This window comes from Megalops cyprinoides, chromosome 3 (assembly GCF_013368585.1).
Source record: "Megalops cyprinoides isolate fMegCyp1 chromosome 3, fMegCyp1.pri, whole genome shotgun sequence".
NCBI lineage: Eukaryota > Metazoa > Chordata > Actinopteri > Elopiformes > Megalopidae > Megalops > Megalops cyprinoides.
Genome location: NC_050585.1, coordinates 37,639,574 through 37,658,564, shown reverse-complemented (window position 1 = coordinate 37,658,564; position 18,991 = coordinate 37,639,574). Strand labels below are relative to the sequence as shown.

At 41.9% G+C, this 18,991-nt stretch overlaps 1 protein-coding gene across 2 annotated transcripts in view; it reads right to left on the bottom strand.

Moving 5' to 3' along the window:
• Positions 1-1,936: 1,936 nt before the first annotated feature.
• The window catches only part of LOC118775674 (1,4-alpha-glucan-branching enzyme-like), a 129,294-nt gene continuing 112,239 nt past the window's right edge, over positions 1,937-18,991 (bottom strand). For both annotated transcript variants that reach the window (XM_036525697.1, XM_036525698.1), the window contains exons 15-16: positions 14,652-14,769; positions 1,937-2,174 (exon numbers count right to left, since the gene is read on the bottom strand). In XM_036525697.1, coding sequence (XP_036381590.1) covers positions 2,112-2,174; positions 14,652-14,769 — 181 coding nt within the window. In that variant the 3' untranslated portion in view covers positions 1,937-2,111. The remainder of the gene's footprint in view (positions 2,175-14,651; positions 14,770-18,991) is intronic.

Below are 18,991 nucleotides of genomic sequence, written 5' to 3'. Positions count from 1 at the left end.
ACGGTCAAACCTCATGCTTTGTGCTTGATGCTTGCCTTTCTTTACTGGTCCTGTGGATGAGACATGAAGGGACATGATGGACAGAACCATGGAGGGGGTCAAGCTGCAAGACTGTATGTGGAACTGCAAGCATAATATATTGAACATAGTTTGGAACAATAACAATACCTCATTCAATCAGCATTATTTCACATTGTAACACTGCTAATATTGAGAGGAAATGGAAGAAGAACAGGGAAAGGAAGCTGTTGCATATCCATCCACATATATATTGTCCAATAAGCACCTCTGTGTCTCATGGAATATAAATAGCAAATATAGGTGAATTCTTTCTAATAGCTATGGTATCTTACCTGCAACTTCGAATACATAAATACATATTGCTTACTGTCCCTACAGATTTTAGGTGCCCAACTAGACATGAGGTATAAGCTTTGAAGAAATTACAATTGTGACTACAGTTAGACTGTATACCTCACCTAGTCTATTTTGCTTGTTTGTATGAATGTTTTCTTTGGAATCCAGGCACTGGATATCTGTACATGTACACATGATGAAAACTTCACTTCTGTCAAAGAATTATGACATTTCAGGACAGATTTTTTAGTTTTTTTAGTTAATTTCACAGCACAAGTGACCAGTCATGCCAGCAACACTTTCCAGAGTGAAAACACTACTTCACATTATACGTTATGATGATTTTATTTTCAAATATGTCTGTAGAAAGTCTCAGAGTGTGAAGATGGCTCTGTCATGCAAAGACTTGAAGAATTGTTAATACAGTATGTAAAGGCGATATGTGCTAATCTCACAAAAAGCACATCTGCCAGTTCTAAAAATAGACAACAGAACACTCATTGAAGAATTCATTATCACAGATATTTCAAAAACATATTTTAAAGAAAGTGCTAGTTTTCACTAAATTAATGGCATTTCCTATAATCTACGGCCAAAAAGGGAACAGAAATTCCATATATTTGCATATTTTTTGATGTGTTAACATTACCTGTTTCACAAAAGGCAATTTCAGAGATTTGAAAATTCCCAGTTCGACTCTCCTGTGTAAGTGGAGAGGAAAGTGAAAGCCGCACACACAAACACACACACACACACACACACACACACACACACACACACACACACACACGCGCACAAGCACGCACACACACACACACGCGCACACACACACACAAATGTAGCCATGAGACTACCAGTGGTGGAGGGTGAGCTAGAAACAGGGGAAGCCCAAACACTACCTTTAAATCTGTCATTACTTTCAACCTGTTCCCCTTTATCCTCCTTGATTAACAATAAAACAAATAATTCATAGAATAATTGACACCAATCGCGTAATTAGAATAAATGATTATGCTCACGAAACACCACAGATTGTCTGAAATTTGTGTGCTATTGCGAAAGCTACAGCATGAGATTGTTTAATTAACGAGGATAGCAATTTGAATAATTAAGTGGCAAGCAATCCCAAAGCTCTCTTTTAAATGTTTCACATTATAGCTTTCTTGTGTTACAAAATTCAAATGACAAAATAGAGCTAAAGTTAGTTAAATCAATTTAAATTACTGAGAATAAACTTTTAGGTTAGGTTAAGTGCAATGAACAATAATGTTTAGAACACAGACCTCACAAAAGTTGTGATGTGTCATGAACATTTAACGTAATTTAAATCGATAAATGCCATCCTTGTTAATTAAACAATCTCACGTTGTAGCTTTCGCAAGCACACAAACTACAGACCATCTGTGGTGTTTCGCAAGCATAATCATTTATTCTAATTACGCGATTGGTGCCGATTATTCTGTGAATTATTTGTTTTATTGTTAATCAAGGAGGATAAAGGGGAACAGGTTGAAAGTAATGATAGATTTAAAGGTAGTGTTCGGGCTTCCCCTGTTTCCAGCTCACCCGCCGCCACTGGAGACTACTGGGAGGAGGTATACAGGGCAGGGTGGGGTGGGGTGGGGTGGGGTTGTTGAGTGACATTTACAGAGTAGGCTCTTTGTGTCACCAGGGTATCCAGCTGTTAATCTTTACAGGATAGCGGAGGCGAGGTTGTACACAGCTTGTTTCGGGGTCCAGCTTCCTTCAAGCCTTTAATAGCAATAATCAATCTCTTCATTGGCCAGAACAAGAGCTGTTCTGCAAGGTATGTAGACCTACAGATTGGAGACAGATGAGACAGAGAGAGAAACAAGAGAAGAGAAAGAGTATTATTCTGCTCTTCTGCAATATACTGTGGAACTCACAGCACATATTGGCTGTACTGATTTTGGCCTGGCCGTGTGTTCCTTTGTGCTGGATACTGGTTTTCAATACGGCAACATGTTCACTAGGACCACAAAGGTTAAAAACAAGAGTATTTCAGGCAGGTCTGACAAATAGGGGCTATTAAGAAGCAATCCACGATGGCTTAGAAAGCACAGGGAATGAAAAAAATCTTCCTTTGGGGGGCGAAAAAAAAAACAGCCTCAAATTAAATTTTTAATGGGAGCAACATTCGGCATAGTTGAAACACTTGTACGGATAACCCAGGAGTGACATATAATGTAATTTCCATTATGAAACACTCTGACCCTTTGACGCTCTGGGCTCGTGAGCTGAGCAGGGAGTCCAGGAATGCACAGTGCATGTTTGGAACAGGGAGCACGGAGGTGGCAGAAGGGTAGGCAGCAACACTTTCGGTTGAAAATGGATGTACGTATGGAGACGGCTTTCATGAATAAATCACCCAGGAATGGAGTCAGTGTGGTCCCAGAGCAGATGGATTTCCTCAGGGACACATCCCCCTGTTTATTAACTTGGGTGATGCACGGTCGCGTGCAACTCCCCTAGCTTCTCCATGGTGCAAGACTAGGGTGTTACACCACTGTGACAGCTCATACAGCTGTTCCATGCAGGGCAGATGAGTACTGCAGTAATAAAAAACAGGTTTCATCACTGTCCAACCAGTGCTAGGGGTCAGCGGCAGCAGCATGTTATGGTAGGCGATAAAGAACTGGGAATGATATGTTCCTTACTGCACCATCAGCAAGACCAAAGACGCTTAACAGTCAAGCAACCAGAGGAGGAAAAGAACCATGCTCAACTCCCAACTTTGGTATCAATGATATATCTGTCATAACAGCATCATGACAACATCCTGAAGGCTCTGTGAAATGCACGAGGCATTTTTGGTTTCATTGCTCGAAATGAGGTGATTGTTATTTAAGGCTTGGATTTGGGCTTAGGAGAGGAGACTAGTTTAGGACCTGTAAGATCATGACAAAAGGCTTGTTTCTTTTTTTCAAGGATTCTTTGAAGTGTATAGGATTCTTTAACATGCAAACAACTATATACACCTAATCTGACCTCAAATTGGTTGATGACAATTGTGATGTAGACCATGTGCTCCTGGCTGGAGAACAGATGCTGAACCAATGTCTCCCTATGAGGGTTCCAGTCTCACTCTTAAAGCAATATCCCCAAATGCTAGAGCTTGACACAAATGCACACACTGTACTGCGCTTCTTGCAGAAGGTGTGGCAGGTGTGCAAAGGTCCTGTTACACAGACAGTTGGACAGGGAGGTGTAGAGACAGCTACCTTCTGGGTTTATCTGTTCCATCAGCCTTAGCCCAGCATGCAGTTCTGAAGGCTGCCACTAGATGTCCCCATAAGAGCCTCTAACAGGCATACTCCTGACTGTGGGCGGTAGGGGGGCCGGGGGACATGTACATTTGTTTTGATAAACGACAAACTCTGCAAGCTGTACAAAGCCTGTTAATACACTGTGAATTGATTCACACTAAAGAGCGCTCTGTAGTCTCTCTTCAGACTACAGAATGGCTGAGCCGTTAGCTCTCACATCAATGTTTTATTTCTGTGAGAGGTCTGAAGCAAAACAAAATAATAAAAAACACAAACATAATAAATGAAAATATTCCTCTCTGAGAATTAACCAAGGCCATTTCCCCAAAACAGAACTCATAATGAAAAAATAAGACACCACCAGAGATTTTCTCATGAGTAACACGACCATTATCGGTGATAGCGGCAAGGGGTTACATCTCAATTTCAGTTTATTGTCCTCCTATAGGCCATTAAAGACAACAGTGAATAGTTCATAAGAAAGAGCAACAATATTACAACAATGATCTCTTATGTTCAAACCATATATCTAAACAGTACATCTAGTACTTCATTAATAAGATTGATGGTTTTTGCAGCAAACAGGTGACCCTGTAGCCCTCTCATTCCAAACAGCCATTGCTTAGTCGGGCTGGGCTTTCATTTATTTATATAACATTTATATAACCAGGATGTCTATTGAGGTTAGGATCTCTTTTGAAAGAAAGACTGTAAAAGACAACTGACTAGTTGATACATCCCAGTTTGCTTTTGTAAATGGAGCTGATGAGCCAGCAGGGGGTGTAATGATCCTGATGGGCGCAGCCACGGTTTTGATTATTTTATACTAAAATACAGTAATGAAACAGCGCTAAGAAACGATCAATGGAAAGGCAATATGTGTGTGTGTGCGTGCGGGTGTGTGTAAATCAGAGCACCGTGTTGAGTCTGAGGGATGAAGTAGAAATCTGAAATGAGATGTAATCAAGACTCAGCACGGTGGAAAACTGAATAAATGACATCATCAACATGTGCTGCATTATGGAGTCTTACAGCGGACACACTGGAGTCCTCCACATGCAGAAATCTGGAGTGCTTTCTAGGGCAGAGGCATCCAAGAGGGAACCCACTCCTCCTTTTCAGCACCAGCATCTTTTATCCTCACACCCATTGTTGAAGTTATTTTCATTGCTACTGTGTATTAACAGAAGCAGTGACGCTAGAGCATGGAGCCCATATAAAATGGGTCTTGGATGTAGAAGCCTTCTCCACCTCAGCATCCCCTCCGAGGCTCTGACACAAATAACATACCAACGGATCAGACCACTAAATACTTGCTTTTATCTGAAATAATGGAATTTTTCTTGTTGCTTTGCTTTGCTTATTTTTGGTTTTGTGTTAAAAGCAGCACATGAAGAAACAGGAAGTACCATTTTACAGATAACGGCCCTTTTATATCAGCCTTAATGAAATGTGGACACCGCATCATACGCTTGCTGTGGTATGAGGACGCTGTTGGCCGCTGGGAGAAGCTAGCAGACACAGCGGCGTGGTGTGCTCTTTGTTTCTCTTTTTACATCGCAGCCGCTGGCAGAGGCGATGTTTCCTCCCGAGCCGAACGCAGCATGGTGTCTCTCCTGGGATAATGACAGCGAGGTGTTGTCTGGTGCTCCCGTCTCCTGCTCTCCCCAAGGTACAGAGTGGACTGATTGTCAGTCGGCCGCTAATGAGATGGCGCCATTAGCCAGCACCTCGCTCTCCTGTGCCTTTTCAACAGCGACGTGAGAGCGCCGCAGAGCCAGCGGGGCGAGGGAGACAATGACACGTGCCTTTATCAACACGCCCGTCTCCGGATCCTCAGACTGAATTACAGTGACGCTAATTTGTTGTTCGATTTAAATGCTTGTTGCCATTATTAAATCTCTTAGAGAGCACTTTAAGCTAAAGCACATTAACAGCACTATTGTGCAACCATCTTTCAGTGGACTCATTAATGTCTGCAACAGTACACCTGCTACGATGGGCATTAACAATTACGGCACTGTACTGACCCCAGCTCTGCAAGATTTACCAAGAGCACTAATGTTTAAAAGATTATGTATGCCATGCCAAACAAAATATCCCGATGCCCCATCAGATGAAAATGGGTAATAAATAAATAAACATCAGGATGACAGTTGCTACATAGTTTTTTGTTATTTCTATTTATCTCTGTTCTATTTATAACGCAAAATGTTTGGTCTGTCTCCTGAGTGGCTCAGTCAGCAAGGCACGAATGCAAGCCTAGCCCGACGGTCCAGGTTCGAAACAGGCCAGGATTGTCATCAGCTGACAATGACTGGGAGCCCATGGCAATGGAACTAATTGGCTTCATTCCACTGGAGCAGGAACAGATATTTTGGCACAGTCTCCTCATCTCACCGCTCTCAGGGACCAGAGGACTTATCAGGCATTAATTTCTTGGATGATGTCAGCAGAGAATCACCTATCCTCCAATTGCCACCCGCTTCACTGTGATGCACTGTGGACCCTGTAGCATGGAAAATAGCCATTGGCTGCATGCAAGTGTATCAGAGGATTCCATTTGCCTTACCTCAGGACTCCAGTATGATTGCAGATGTTGCTGTGGTGAAATGAGCCTATTGTGTGATTGACGCTTCCAAAATGGTTTGCATGGAGAGAAACAGCATTTAAAAATGGCTGGTTTGCTCTGATATGAATAGCATAATAGCCCTGAATTACATTGAACTTTCATCCATATCATAGCTAATCATAATCTACATGGTTTATAGTGATTATTAAAATGACCCTTATTAGGAGGTCAATTTCATTTCCATTTCTGCTTTGGATGAATTGTAATCCTCAGTATTTAATCACATGCCAGTCATTGACAACACAACCATGCCACTGCTACAACCTGCATTGAGAAAATGTATGTTCAACTGTAACTGCAAAGTGCATATTTGTTTCAATACTCTTGACAGACAAACTTTTCTGAAATACATATATATATATATATATATATATATATATATATATATATATATATATATATATATATATATATATATTTCACATTCACATTTATATTTCTGTACATTTGGTTTAGTGCAGTTCAGTCACCATGACGACTTGGCATAATTGAAGTTAATGCATTATTAACAGCAAATATATAATTGAGATTATATATATATATATATATATATATATATATATATATAGAGAGAGAGAGAGAGAGAGACAGAGACAGAGACAGAGAAACAGAGAGAGAGCAGACATCTAGCCACCCATTCTTTGTGATCTGTCCTATGAACAGGGGAGTTAGACATTATGAATAAAGAAAAAAAAGGAACATGTCCTTTTTCCCTTCTAAAACAGTATGACTACACCCTTTTGTTATCACCATTGATTCTGTGAGAAAAACAACAAAAACACAAAAAGGTAATAAGATATTACATAGTACGTACACTGAGAATGCCTTTGCCCTAGGTCTGATGTAGTCTGGGTCTGTGATACACTTCTATATTACCATGTAGCAGGAGGTTAATCAATCCAAGATCTATCCACGGTATAAACCAGTCTAGATTTTCCTCTCAGTTTAGAGTTTAGATACAGAGGAATACATTTCTAACTTGTAAAAGCTTGAATAAAATTGATTTTAAAAAGGGAAAGATAAATGCTGGCATAATTTTGAATAAATGATCCCTTTAAGCTAAAAATGTGCAATCCTTAATGATGAGGACAGGCTTTACATTTCAAATCCGTGATGAAGATCACCTCTTATCTTCACCATGTTCACACGGTACGCATCTTAATGGACACCACAATTACAATGGTGATTGGCACTTGTACGGATGGTTCACACATCCTCTGAACTCCTCTCTCATTTCCTCAACATCAGTCAGTCAGGGATTGGAGGGGGGTGTTTTTGTTTTGCCGTGAGCTTGGCACCATGGGAAAGCAATGACTTGGCACTAAACTACCCAATCAGGCATTAGTGACTAATTAGACAACATCCACAGAGGGGGTACTCTCACAAAGGGTGAATGCGGATCACACCGTGGAGAGAATTCATCATCAGACCTGCTGACATAAAAGCCCCAGAGACACACTGTGTCTAATACCACTGTGTCTTATGTACAGCTTTAATTTGGCAGTGATTTATAATAAAGGCAACAAATAGGAAGAATTCATCTGTGAACAAACAAACAGCAGAGATCTCTGCGTGTCATAATCTTCTCAGTGAGGGAACAAACGCTCCTCTGTGCCGCCATGAGGAGGGGGAGGGAGGAGGGTGTGACTGCACTCCACCTGCACCTCTTCACCTCATCCCTCTCCTCTCACAATCTCTGCAACTGCTGACAGTGTGTGTTTGTGTGTGTGAGTGCGAGCCCACTCTTAATTGCTGATATATTACATGGAGTGAAAGTGAGCCCCCTCACAGACTCTGCTAGAGCAGACAGAATATATGTGAGTCCTCTCCTTACTTTGACAGAGCTGTTGAAAAATATGCGCGAGTCCCTTCACAGGCTCTGTGTGTGAGGTCTAGTCTCTCGTAGATTTGATGATGTGTGTGCTTGCTTCAGTGATTCCACCCAGGAAGATTTATTCAGGAGCTTGTTCCCAGCTGATCTGTGGCCTCCCTACATCCCTCTCCTCATGGGTAGGGCTCAGAAGGGGATCTGATTGAATCTGCATGTGTGCGGCATCTAGTTAAGACCAGTCACCTTGGCCAAGCGTTGTCCCCTCCTGTTTGGAGTTCTCACCTTTCACCCCAAGCTTCTCACTCCCAGACAGGCTGCAGGAAATGCCTGGAGCACTGTGTCAAAACTTTCAGTCCATCAATGTTAGCCCTCTCCTACCTCTCTATCAGCATGATATGACCAGCAGATGCCTCTTGCACTTAAAAAACTTTTAATGCTGTCAAAACCAGAAAATGGTTGGATGGATGAAAGCATCAAAAAGTTTGAGAGACTCACAGACATTCACGTGATTAATTAAAATTCAGTTTAGGTTGACAACTGATTTTTTGATTGGGTTTAACCCTTCGAGACATACATTCTAAAAATAAAACAACACTGGGAGTGAGTATTTTCACTGCATATGTTTGAAAATGTCTTACTTTCTAAGAGAGTAGCTTGCTACATATCGGCCTTCTGTTGTTTCACTGTACTGGTCTGCAAAACCAAACCGATGATTAAGGCAAATATCTTGAAAAGGCAGACAAAAACTTTTTCCCATAATAATATAAATACTCTGATAAGTCTTGGCTAAAAAAGTAATTATTGCAAAAATAAGATGTTAATTTGGATAAAGGCTTTTAATTAAGTGATCTCCTCCAAAGCGTTGGTCAGGCAGTGAGTTGTTGGGTATAGTGAACTAAAATATGTTAACTAGCTAACAACTGCTCAACTTTTTATCAGCTAACAGCTATTTTAGCAGGTAAACTAGCTTAATGTTTTATTCCAGCTGAGTAATTAGCTCCAACGAACAGCTACCAAACTAGGCATACACAGACAGACAGACAGACGTTCTGCATGTAGTTAACTAGCTACATTTTCCCCATAAAATATAATAATCCTCAAAATGTCAGCCTATTGCTTCCAACGCTGCCCTGTTGGAGTAGGGGAGAAGTATCAGTTCACCAGAAATAAATTCATAAAAAATGAGCCAATGAGTTTGTCAGAGACAAGGAAAATCTCCTGGCCTAAATTAGCCTAAATTTTAATGATGATAAAATGAGAAGCAAAATTGCTGAGGAATTAAACATTGTCTCATACAGCAACATACACAGTCCACAGAGGACACACTAACATATTAATGAATCAAGAATGCTGTCTTGGTGTTATCAAGATCTTAACTGTGGGTGGGAGGAGCCTTTGATGATCTGTCTGGGTACATGGCAGAATACTTGGGGAGGGGGTTTAATTGCGGACTCCCCAGAAAAACGTGTGGGTGTGGGCAGGGTGTAGTGAGTCTCAGGCTGGTGCTGTGAGTGGCCATGGGTGGGGGGTGGGGCATTGTGGCCAACAGAGATATTAGTGGGGGGGCTGTGGGTCAGTGTCAGATAGAAAGGACGTCTACATCCGGTTGTTTGGTTAATACCACAGGGTCTCAGACAGGTCTGGGAAATGTCAACATGTTGCTAAATTATTCTGTATTTGAAAAATGCTAACATATTTTCTGTTTTCTTATTTACCAAAACTACTGTAATGATTTTTGTAAGTGTTCTTGCAATATGTTGCTGTCATGGTCAGAGCTGTTGTATAAAATCTCAGAAAAAATGTGGGTACAATTTTGTGCAAAAACAGAACAAGAGCTGACAGGACAGAAAAGAACACAAATAGCCTACAAACAGCAATACCTAATGGTTAAAATAAATGCAAACATTCAGGAAGTGTCACTTTGGGAAAACCACTAGAAAAGAACAAACTGCCAGCTTGCTTTGTAAATACAGCTGGTCACTAAGAAATCACAAATTTGATTTCTCCTCAGGAAAAAGTACTGCTATCTTTGGATCAAAGCACATATTTTGATTAAGCTGATAAAAAGTTACGCCAAAGAAAATGACAGAACAAGACAAAATTCAGTTGGCTTTTCAATCCCATAAGTCAGTGGAAAATCAATGACAATTCTGCCCATTTAGCTGAAAACTTGGCAGCTCTGCTCACATGTCATGTCTAAAACCTTGAGATGACATAATGCTACCCATCACTGTACTGGCTGTGTAAAGGTGTGGTTTGAGGAGGAGTGAACGGAGGTTATGACATGGACCTAACAGTCTCCCGACTTCAATCCCCCTGGGAACCGATGACTCATAAAGCAAAACTTCTACTCTCTCAGAGTCCAGACATGTTAAAAGCGCTGCCAGCAATTGGCCTGAAAATGTAATGAAAAACTGTTAATAAGCGTCTTACAACAAAGAATTGCAAAGATCAACCTCTGCGTTGCTAGCTCCTTGCTGACTAATTTAATATAATATGAATGCAAAGGGGGACATCAATTAGCCTGACCCTTAAAAACACACACACTTTCAGTGTCTAACTCATGCTTTTATTACTTCACAGCGGAATCCAAAACTCTCGGATGTTTATTAACTCAGACAGAAAATGAAATGAAAAGGGGCTTTTTAATTCTTTTGATCCTTCGGCTGCACTACTGTGTTTTTCTTTCTTTTCTTCCGCTCCTTTCTTTTTTGTTGAATATTGTCAGAGGCAGTGCTCCCTCGATCCACACAGGGCTCATCTGGAAGAGATCTGAGGCTCCTAATTATTCAACAGCCCTTCTCATTTGCATGAGATCCAACTCACACGAAAAAGTTTATCTCTTTTTTATTTCACCGTCGTATAAGATTCTTAAAATATCCCAACCCCTTCTCGCATATCCCCCACCCCTCCTTCTCCGTTCTCTCCACACACACACACCCTGCATCTGACTCAAAGGAAGGGTGAAATAGTTGTTTTCTGAGCAGTGTTTGAGGAACAGGAGAGAAAAAGAACACGAAGTGATTGAAAATTTGTGGGAGCTCTGCAGTGAACCACAGCATCAGCAAACCCACCACCTTGGGAAACATTAAAGCTACATCAAAATACTAGAGAATTCACTGGGAGAGGGCAGTTAGCCTGCTCTGCATGTGGTATGGGATTTACCTTTTCAAGTGCACTACAGATCTCCCGTTCTCCTTGCATGAAACAAGGACTATTTCTGTGACTTCTGCCTCGCAAACCTGATATGAGCTGAGCAGAATTGGAATCAGCTGAGTTAAAGGACAGCTAGGACTGGGGGATTAAAACTTCAACTACAGGTTTGACAATAACCCTAACTTTAAAAATAACTACTTTTGTAATCTCAGTTGATGGCTCAAAGTGTGGTGACGGGAGGTTCTTGTACAGAGCTTCTGACTACACTCTGGTTGCCGTTTAAGATTTAAGATACACATAAGCGCACCTAATCCAGCCCGATTCATCCTTTTAAGTGTGCTCGCTGTCAAGAGAGAGATGCATACCGAGTGCAAATGAGAGTTTATCGTAGTTATGAGTGAGAGGGGTGGTTAAGCTGATGGGCTCTATTAAAAGAAAGGAGAACGCAAACTTTACCGCCTTTGAAGCAACAGTCCTTTAAATAAAACATGCAGTAAGTCTCTTGGAAAACGGGGCCTTTTTCAGCACCTGCGTCGCTGCTTAATAATTCATTTCCTGTCATAATCAAGCATGATGGCAAAGCGGCTGCTTTTTCAAGTGCAGCCTTAAAATGCATTAGCTGACAGGAAAAGAGAACGAGATGTGTGGTGAATCAATTTCTTCTCTTCTCATCCCTCATGTATTCATAATGGTATTGAGATTAACAGTGGACTTGTTAACTAAACTTCACATTTGGCAGAGGGGGATGATGATGAGAGAGAATGTAATGGAAAAAAAAGAATTTTAAAAAGAGAGAGAATTTGAAATTTGAGCTTCAAAAGGTGAAAGGAGTGTTAAATTCAGCTGGAGAATTTCTGTCAGACAAAGCAGTAGGCTGAAACACTGGAACATGCATGCATGCACACATAATAACCTGTACCCACAGATGAGTGGATGATGGGGAAATTGTGTCTGCCTCTATGGTCAGTGTCATTGGAGCCCTTTGCTGGTAACCTACGCTGGTCCTGTTCACTGGTCTCCATCTTTGGTCTTTCTGTATAGCCCTCTTCCCCTTTATCAAGCCCTTCTCATTTGTTTTCCAGAAACACACACTGGAGAATGGACTGCGTGACATACCTGGTTATAAACTTCTAACAAATTCAGGGATTACTTATGGATCAGGACTGAGCAGTAGCTGCATAAAATGAGCTGAAACAATATGAGAGAAGGATTTTTTTGTCCTGTCCTGAAGCATTCTGTTAAAAAAGTAAAGAGTATGTTCTTTATCTTTTACAAGGACTGAGCTCTATCATTTTATTAGCCAACAGCAAACTCAGCGATGAGAACCCAAAGGTCTGTCTGAGGGAATACAATCTTTCACTTTGATAAAGTTGTGCAAGTTTCAAAAACTCACAGATAAAGAAAGGAAGAGAAGAAATGGGTAAGCGTCCAAGATCTGAATAATGCAGTAATTTTTTTTTTTTTTTTTTTTTTGGAGAGTACCTTCTATTACCGGTGGATATCACTGTACTGTAGGTGACTTCAGAGTGTCAGTGTAATAGCGGCGTGTAAAGGCACCATCTAGTCCCCAAACACAGCTTTGCTCAGATAGAAAGAAGCAGAATTGAAATTGCTACTGTTCAGACAGGTATATTAGCTTTCCCTTTTCATATCCAATTACTCTCTACCGCTTGTGCTGAGACCACTGCTCCAGCCATTAATAATACAGGGTACTGAAAAATAGACTATAGCGGGGCTGGGTATCTGAATAAAAGCCAGAAGGTAACACTTTGGGTTTCACTATCGGAAGCTTGTTCTTTAGAGTCAGAGCAGCTCTGTCATGGGTGGCACATTTACCTGAAGAAATCGAACAATATTCACGAAAATAATCCTCTTATCAGTAAATGTAGGTGTTACATGACATTCTCGGTCACTTGTACTCTCAGGTCAGTGGCTTCACTTAGAACTTGAATTAGAGTCAATAATTCAATTAGAGTCAAGTTTTCTTTGTTTAGATGACAACACCACTGCCCCAAACTGGTTATTCCCAGTGCTACCCTGCTTTTTTAATGACATTTTTCATGTGCTCAGAACCCAGGAAACTTAACAGAGAGGGAGAAAGAAGGAGAGACAGAGGGAGACAGGGAGAAGGAAACTGAGAGAGAGAAAGACATGCTGCAGTCAGGATTTTGGGGTGGGAGAGCCTTGAGAAAACAGGAAGGGAAGAGCCAGTGTTCATGACCAGCAGTATCTTTCGACACATGGAAAGACAAATGAGACATTATTATTCTGTACGCGTGCAGGTACCAGAAATCAATAACAATACGAGGCTGAGGGACTTTATTTATGACCTGCCCTGGCTGTGCCCTCACTGCTAAAGAGAAGTCCCCCCCCCCCTCATTGAAGGCTGGGGGGGTGAGGCAGAGGTGCAAACAGAGGGACCTGGCCATTACAGAGTAATGATTGGAAATGGTGGTTTCAATTGTAAACCATACCTTCTTCTGGCTAAGCTGCGCCTCTGAAAACAGCCTCTGGAAATGAAAAAGGCTGTTGCAGTAAGATGGAAGTCAATAACTCAGGGTGGGGAAACTGCTGCGTTTCAAAACGAAAGGAATAAAAAAATGAAACAAGGATCTACTCAGCTCTCCATTTGCAGCTGGCTACACTAATGCCTTGCCACACCCAGGAAAAAAAAGAGCAGAGTCTTCTCAGTTCTCCCATGCCTGGCTCTAAGCCTAACCCGGCAGAACGGAAGGCCCTCTGCTCCTTGTAGTACCCATACTGCAGCACTAAACGCAGGCCACTGCTGCAGGGAGCTCAGTTTGTGTGCTCAGCGTCTGACCCTCTTTACATTTTGAGTTCTGAGCTCCAGGCGCTACCCAGTGCGTCTGCCCTTTGACAGATGAGACAATCCCCCTAAAGCACTGAAGAGAGCTGAGTAATACGCAGCTACGCTTGAGAGACAAGCTCTAGGCAGCGCTCAAGGTCTCATCACAACAGAGCAAAATGACAGAGTGGCAAACAGAACACACAAACCTAAAGTTTTTGCAGCTCTTCTCACTTACAAACCAAAGGCAACCACAACTGAAATAATGTCAGCCAGGGTGGCATAGAATCAAGGCCGGTCACAGCCTTCCTTCTGCAGACAGCTGGCAAGGTGATCAGCAAGTCAGTGTGCCACCACTGATGGGCACACAGCCAAAAACACCGGAAAATGACATGACACTCGCTCCATGAAAAACAATTCTAGAAAAATGATGGACGGTGCCACTGTGGATAGAAGATTGTGAGGACTTGAAAGAGGTATTCGTTATGGATATGAATCTTCTTGTCTCTGTCCAGCTCTAACCGTGGAGCACCTTGCTTGGGGGAGGGAGGGATGAAAGGGCGGGTGGATCTGCAGACTCACCTGCATGGAGTTGGGCCGATCATGAAAGGGGACAGGCTCCGTGAAAAACTCAGTGGCGTGCTCTAGCCTCCCATGTCCACCATACTGCCGGTCATCAGTGTCCAGCTTGATCTTGTACCTGGAGTGAGAAGCGGTTAAGGAAATTTATATTGCGTGTGTGCAGGGGTGGTGGTGGTGGTGATGGGGGGGCATCGAAGACTAGTGCGGAGGAGGTTGGTATTACAGAGAAATCAAACCGCCACACTCACCCGTTATCCACATTTAAGAAATTTCTCTTTATTAATTACCACTGCACAAAGAGTGATGAACGATGGCCATTTTTTTCAGAGAGTGCTGTAATGCTGAGATTCATTTCTGGTGCAGCCGCCCACGAAATGACGCATAGCGCAGAGGCACAGCTACGCCGGAGCATTTTTATAAACCCCACTAAATCAAAGACACGCTAACAGGACTTCCATGGAAAATACCGCCACATTCTATTAACGACTGGAGCGAGTATCTAACAGGGCTCAGCTACGGGGAGGATCTGTGTCAGTTCTGAGTGCTGCACAAAAACTGTGCTAGAGCCAAATTGCCCAGGATGCTTTTTGATTGATTCTTCTTTTTACAGACCCAAAAGTGAAGTGAGAACTTTTCAACACGATAATACTTCCAAATAATTTCTTGTACTTACAATTATTGCAGTTACCCCCCCCCACCCCCACCCCCACCACCACCCCCACCATACCCTTGACATTTAACCCGATGATGACAACCTCCAGCTGCAGTACATCCAACTACAACAAGATACAGATACAAATTTGCTTAAAAAAAAACAAATGAACAAAAAATAAAACTAAATAAAATAAAAATAAGACACTGGAGTTCTATCCACAATATCATTTGCATTATGCTCTCACTGGAATACTGACTGATTCGACCTAGAATGCGATACCATGAAAGTACTGTTAATAAGGTGTAATTACTTATGCCTACAGTATCCACTAGTTACTACCACCCACAAAACAGAATTACAAACTAGATTGTACAATAAAATAAATGAAGTTATAATTAAATTTATGACTGTTATGATCTTGTGTTGATTCACATTTTTCAGTGCTACAGGAAGAGTAACAGTCTCCAGGGTAACTAGACACAGAGATGTACACTGTAAGTGTTGTAGGGTTTGTGATGCCACCTATACATGCTGCAGACAAAAAAAAATAATGAAACAAATCCTGTTAATTACACTTTGGCTATAAAAGGAAACATTTTCCTGTATTACATGTTTGTGTGGGGTAAAAGATGGCATGGCTTCACCAACAGTAAGTAATGATGTTGGCTGGTATTAAGGCTTCCTCACACTCTTTTAACCACTTCAAAAATAATGGGAAAAAAAAAGAATGACAGAAGCATATGTCAGAGGGATATTTTTCATTACCTCCCTACTGTGGAACTCCTGGGGCACGTCCCCCAACCCCAAGTAATCATTAGCTACAGTCTAATTTGCCACCAATAGGGATAACGTTATACATCGTGCGCTCACAGCAAGACCTCTGAATGAGTAAGAGCTTCACGACACCAAAGAGAAAGGGCCAGGCCTCTCCTGGCGAGGCTGCAGTCTTGCTCTCTCCTTCTTGAGGAGTCCCAGTTCTTCGGGTCCTCGTCACACTTGCTCTGTTCATTCCTCTTCCTTTACGTCCGTGGCGTGACACGTTACCTACTGTGACCTAATGGCCCGTCTTTTGTAATTACAACGTCTGAGGTTTAGCAATGATCCCAAAGCTGCACAAGCCCCCCCCCGATTCTACCCTGCAGTGTGGGCTCCAGCTCAGAATGACATCACCAGCTCTCTACCTTATCACTTTCACAGGGTGTCGCTGTGCAGCAGTAACGGCCATCTCCATTAACACTCTGTAATACTCTCATTATGTGAACAATTCTACATTAAGTATCCAGCAGTGGCTGGCGCACAATGCAGTACTGTTGTGATTTTTGGGTGACACACTGGCATATTCAGTGCAGGAGTTGTAGTTTTCCAAAAAACTTTGTGGAAGAGAAGAGACATGAAAAGAAGTTACCGCAACTGCAGTGCGCTAACTGATCCATTTAAATAAAGCTAATCAGTCTGGCGCATTACAGTAATAAAAAATCTAACCTCTCTAAAGACAGGCAAAAGGAAATAAAAATAATTGACTTTATTGAGGCAATCTTTCTTGTTGGGGTGAACTTTATACTGCGACTCGTAAATGATGATTCATAGCCTCAGTGCAGGGAAATTAAATGTGGATCCTATTTCCTTGTTTCTAAAGCCCGCCAGAGATAGCAGCCTGGTGGCACTCTCTCATTTTAAAGAGCTGCAGTGCAGTCTGACGGAGGTGCACAGCCCACCTAGTCATATCCTTTCTGAGGGTCGGACAGTTTCAGGGGAATGCCATCCCCCAAATGTAAAAAAAAAAAAATAAAATAAAAATAAAAGAAAAATCTTGGCGGGGTAGAAGCCTATTAAAAAGAAAATGTCCTGAGCATCATTTCAAAAAGAGCTTATGCCTTCAGACTTCAATGATAGTTTTATAATCGGCCATAATAAGATGAGGGCTCATTGGAAAATTGGAGATTTGAGAGGGATTTTCCACTAAAACCAGCAAACAGAAGAGAATATTCTCTGTGGAAAAAAAATAGACATTGCCCTTCCTGCTCTTTGACTCCCACATCACGTGGCTTCATTTGGGTACACTCCCCTCTCTCTGTTACTTACAGAAGATTATGGAGGTCCATCTCCCCAGCCAGGGTGCTTGCCCAAAACAAACATCACGGCATGAACAAGACACAAGGTGAAAAAGCTGGTAGGCATTAAAAACACAACACCCTGTCATCTCTTGAGCTGAGCCTCTGGTGTGAATCAGCCCTGCAGTTACAGCACTGTCATCAGATACTGTTGCGAGGGATGATACGCACAACAAGCAAACGTATCACATGGGCTGAGCCCCGAGTGAGACCCTCAAACTCATCCTCAAAGCCTTCTGGGAAATTTTCCCAGCAGTCCGCATAGCTGCTTTCATCCATGTGATTAACCAAGTGTTGCCTTGCATTACTGATCAGCTCTGTAGTTTCTCTGACTCCTTGTCTTTTTTTCCTGTTGCCAGTTTTCCTTGCACTGGCAGAAAGGCTTCATTTTTGTCACACATACTTTATCAAAAGAAGAACAGAGAGGAAACTCTCGGGAGTCATACTGCTTTCTTCAGCAATGAGCTTCCACCACAATTCTTTTTAAACAAACTGAGTGAAAACTTCATGCACATCGTCGCAGTGGGGTTATTAATTCTGCTGTTCAGCCGCCTACTCTCCCTCGATCAGCTGAAATCTCACCTTAAGCAGAGCAGAGAAACACTCTCACACTCATCTAACTGCCTACACTTTCACCTACGGCCATGCAGCACTTAATATGCAGTGCGGGCACCAGGCAGCAGATTAGTGTCTACTTGCTTAGCCTACACCCCCATCCAAAGGGATTAACAATGCTCGCAAGTTTATGCCTCACACCCTCTCTCACCCCCTTATACAGATTTTTGATGAAGCATTTGAGGTAGAATATGGGTGGCACACGGGATTTGAACCTAGAAACCCTTGGTTTCTGGTGTGTGGTCCAATTACGGTGAAGTGCTTGATGCAGACCAACCTATCAGCAGCAGCAGTTCTGGGCTCAGAGAGGCAGACTGTGCTGCACTGGATGTTTCAGCTCAAACTGCAGCAGTAAGGGAAGATCCAAGGGAATACATGAGCTCCTGAAGGCCCTAGTCATTAATGTGACTGTGCACACCACAAGTGGGTAAAGCAGCTGAAATTGATGGATGACATGCCTTGTAAGCACAATCGCACATACCGCACATATTACGTTTTTTATTATGGCACGTGTGCAGCTTATGCAGCAAACCCTTTAATATACTTGACCTTTTCAGCTCGGTTTTTGCAGAGCAAGTGTGATTTCCTCATTGTTCTGCACACTCCTTAACCTTGTGTGGGTCATAAAAAATTATGCATTTTTTTCTGGTAACTGGGTCAATTTCACAGGTAACATTTAAAACTATCGAAATGCAATGAAATCTTACTATTTAGGAACTCATGTATTGTGTTAGTCACTGGTCACTGACTTGATATTTGAAAAGGCTGGTTCTAAGTTTTACGAAAGGCAGCTTCAATAAGAAAAATAAATGTATTCACTGCTGGACTGATGTGCGGGATTATAGAAACATAAATGAGGAAAAATGCAGAAAAATGTGCCGACACTGTGCCCTTATGCTCTATAAAATGATGTTTATTTGGAATAATAATTGATGGGTAATGTTTTGATCCCGAAGGAT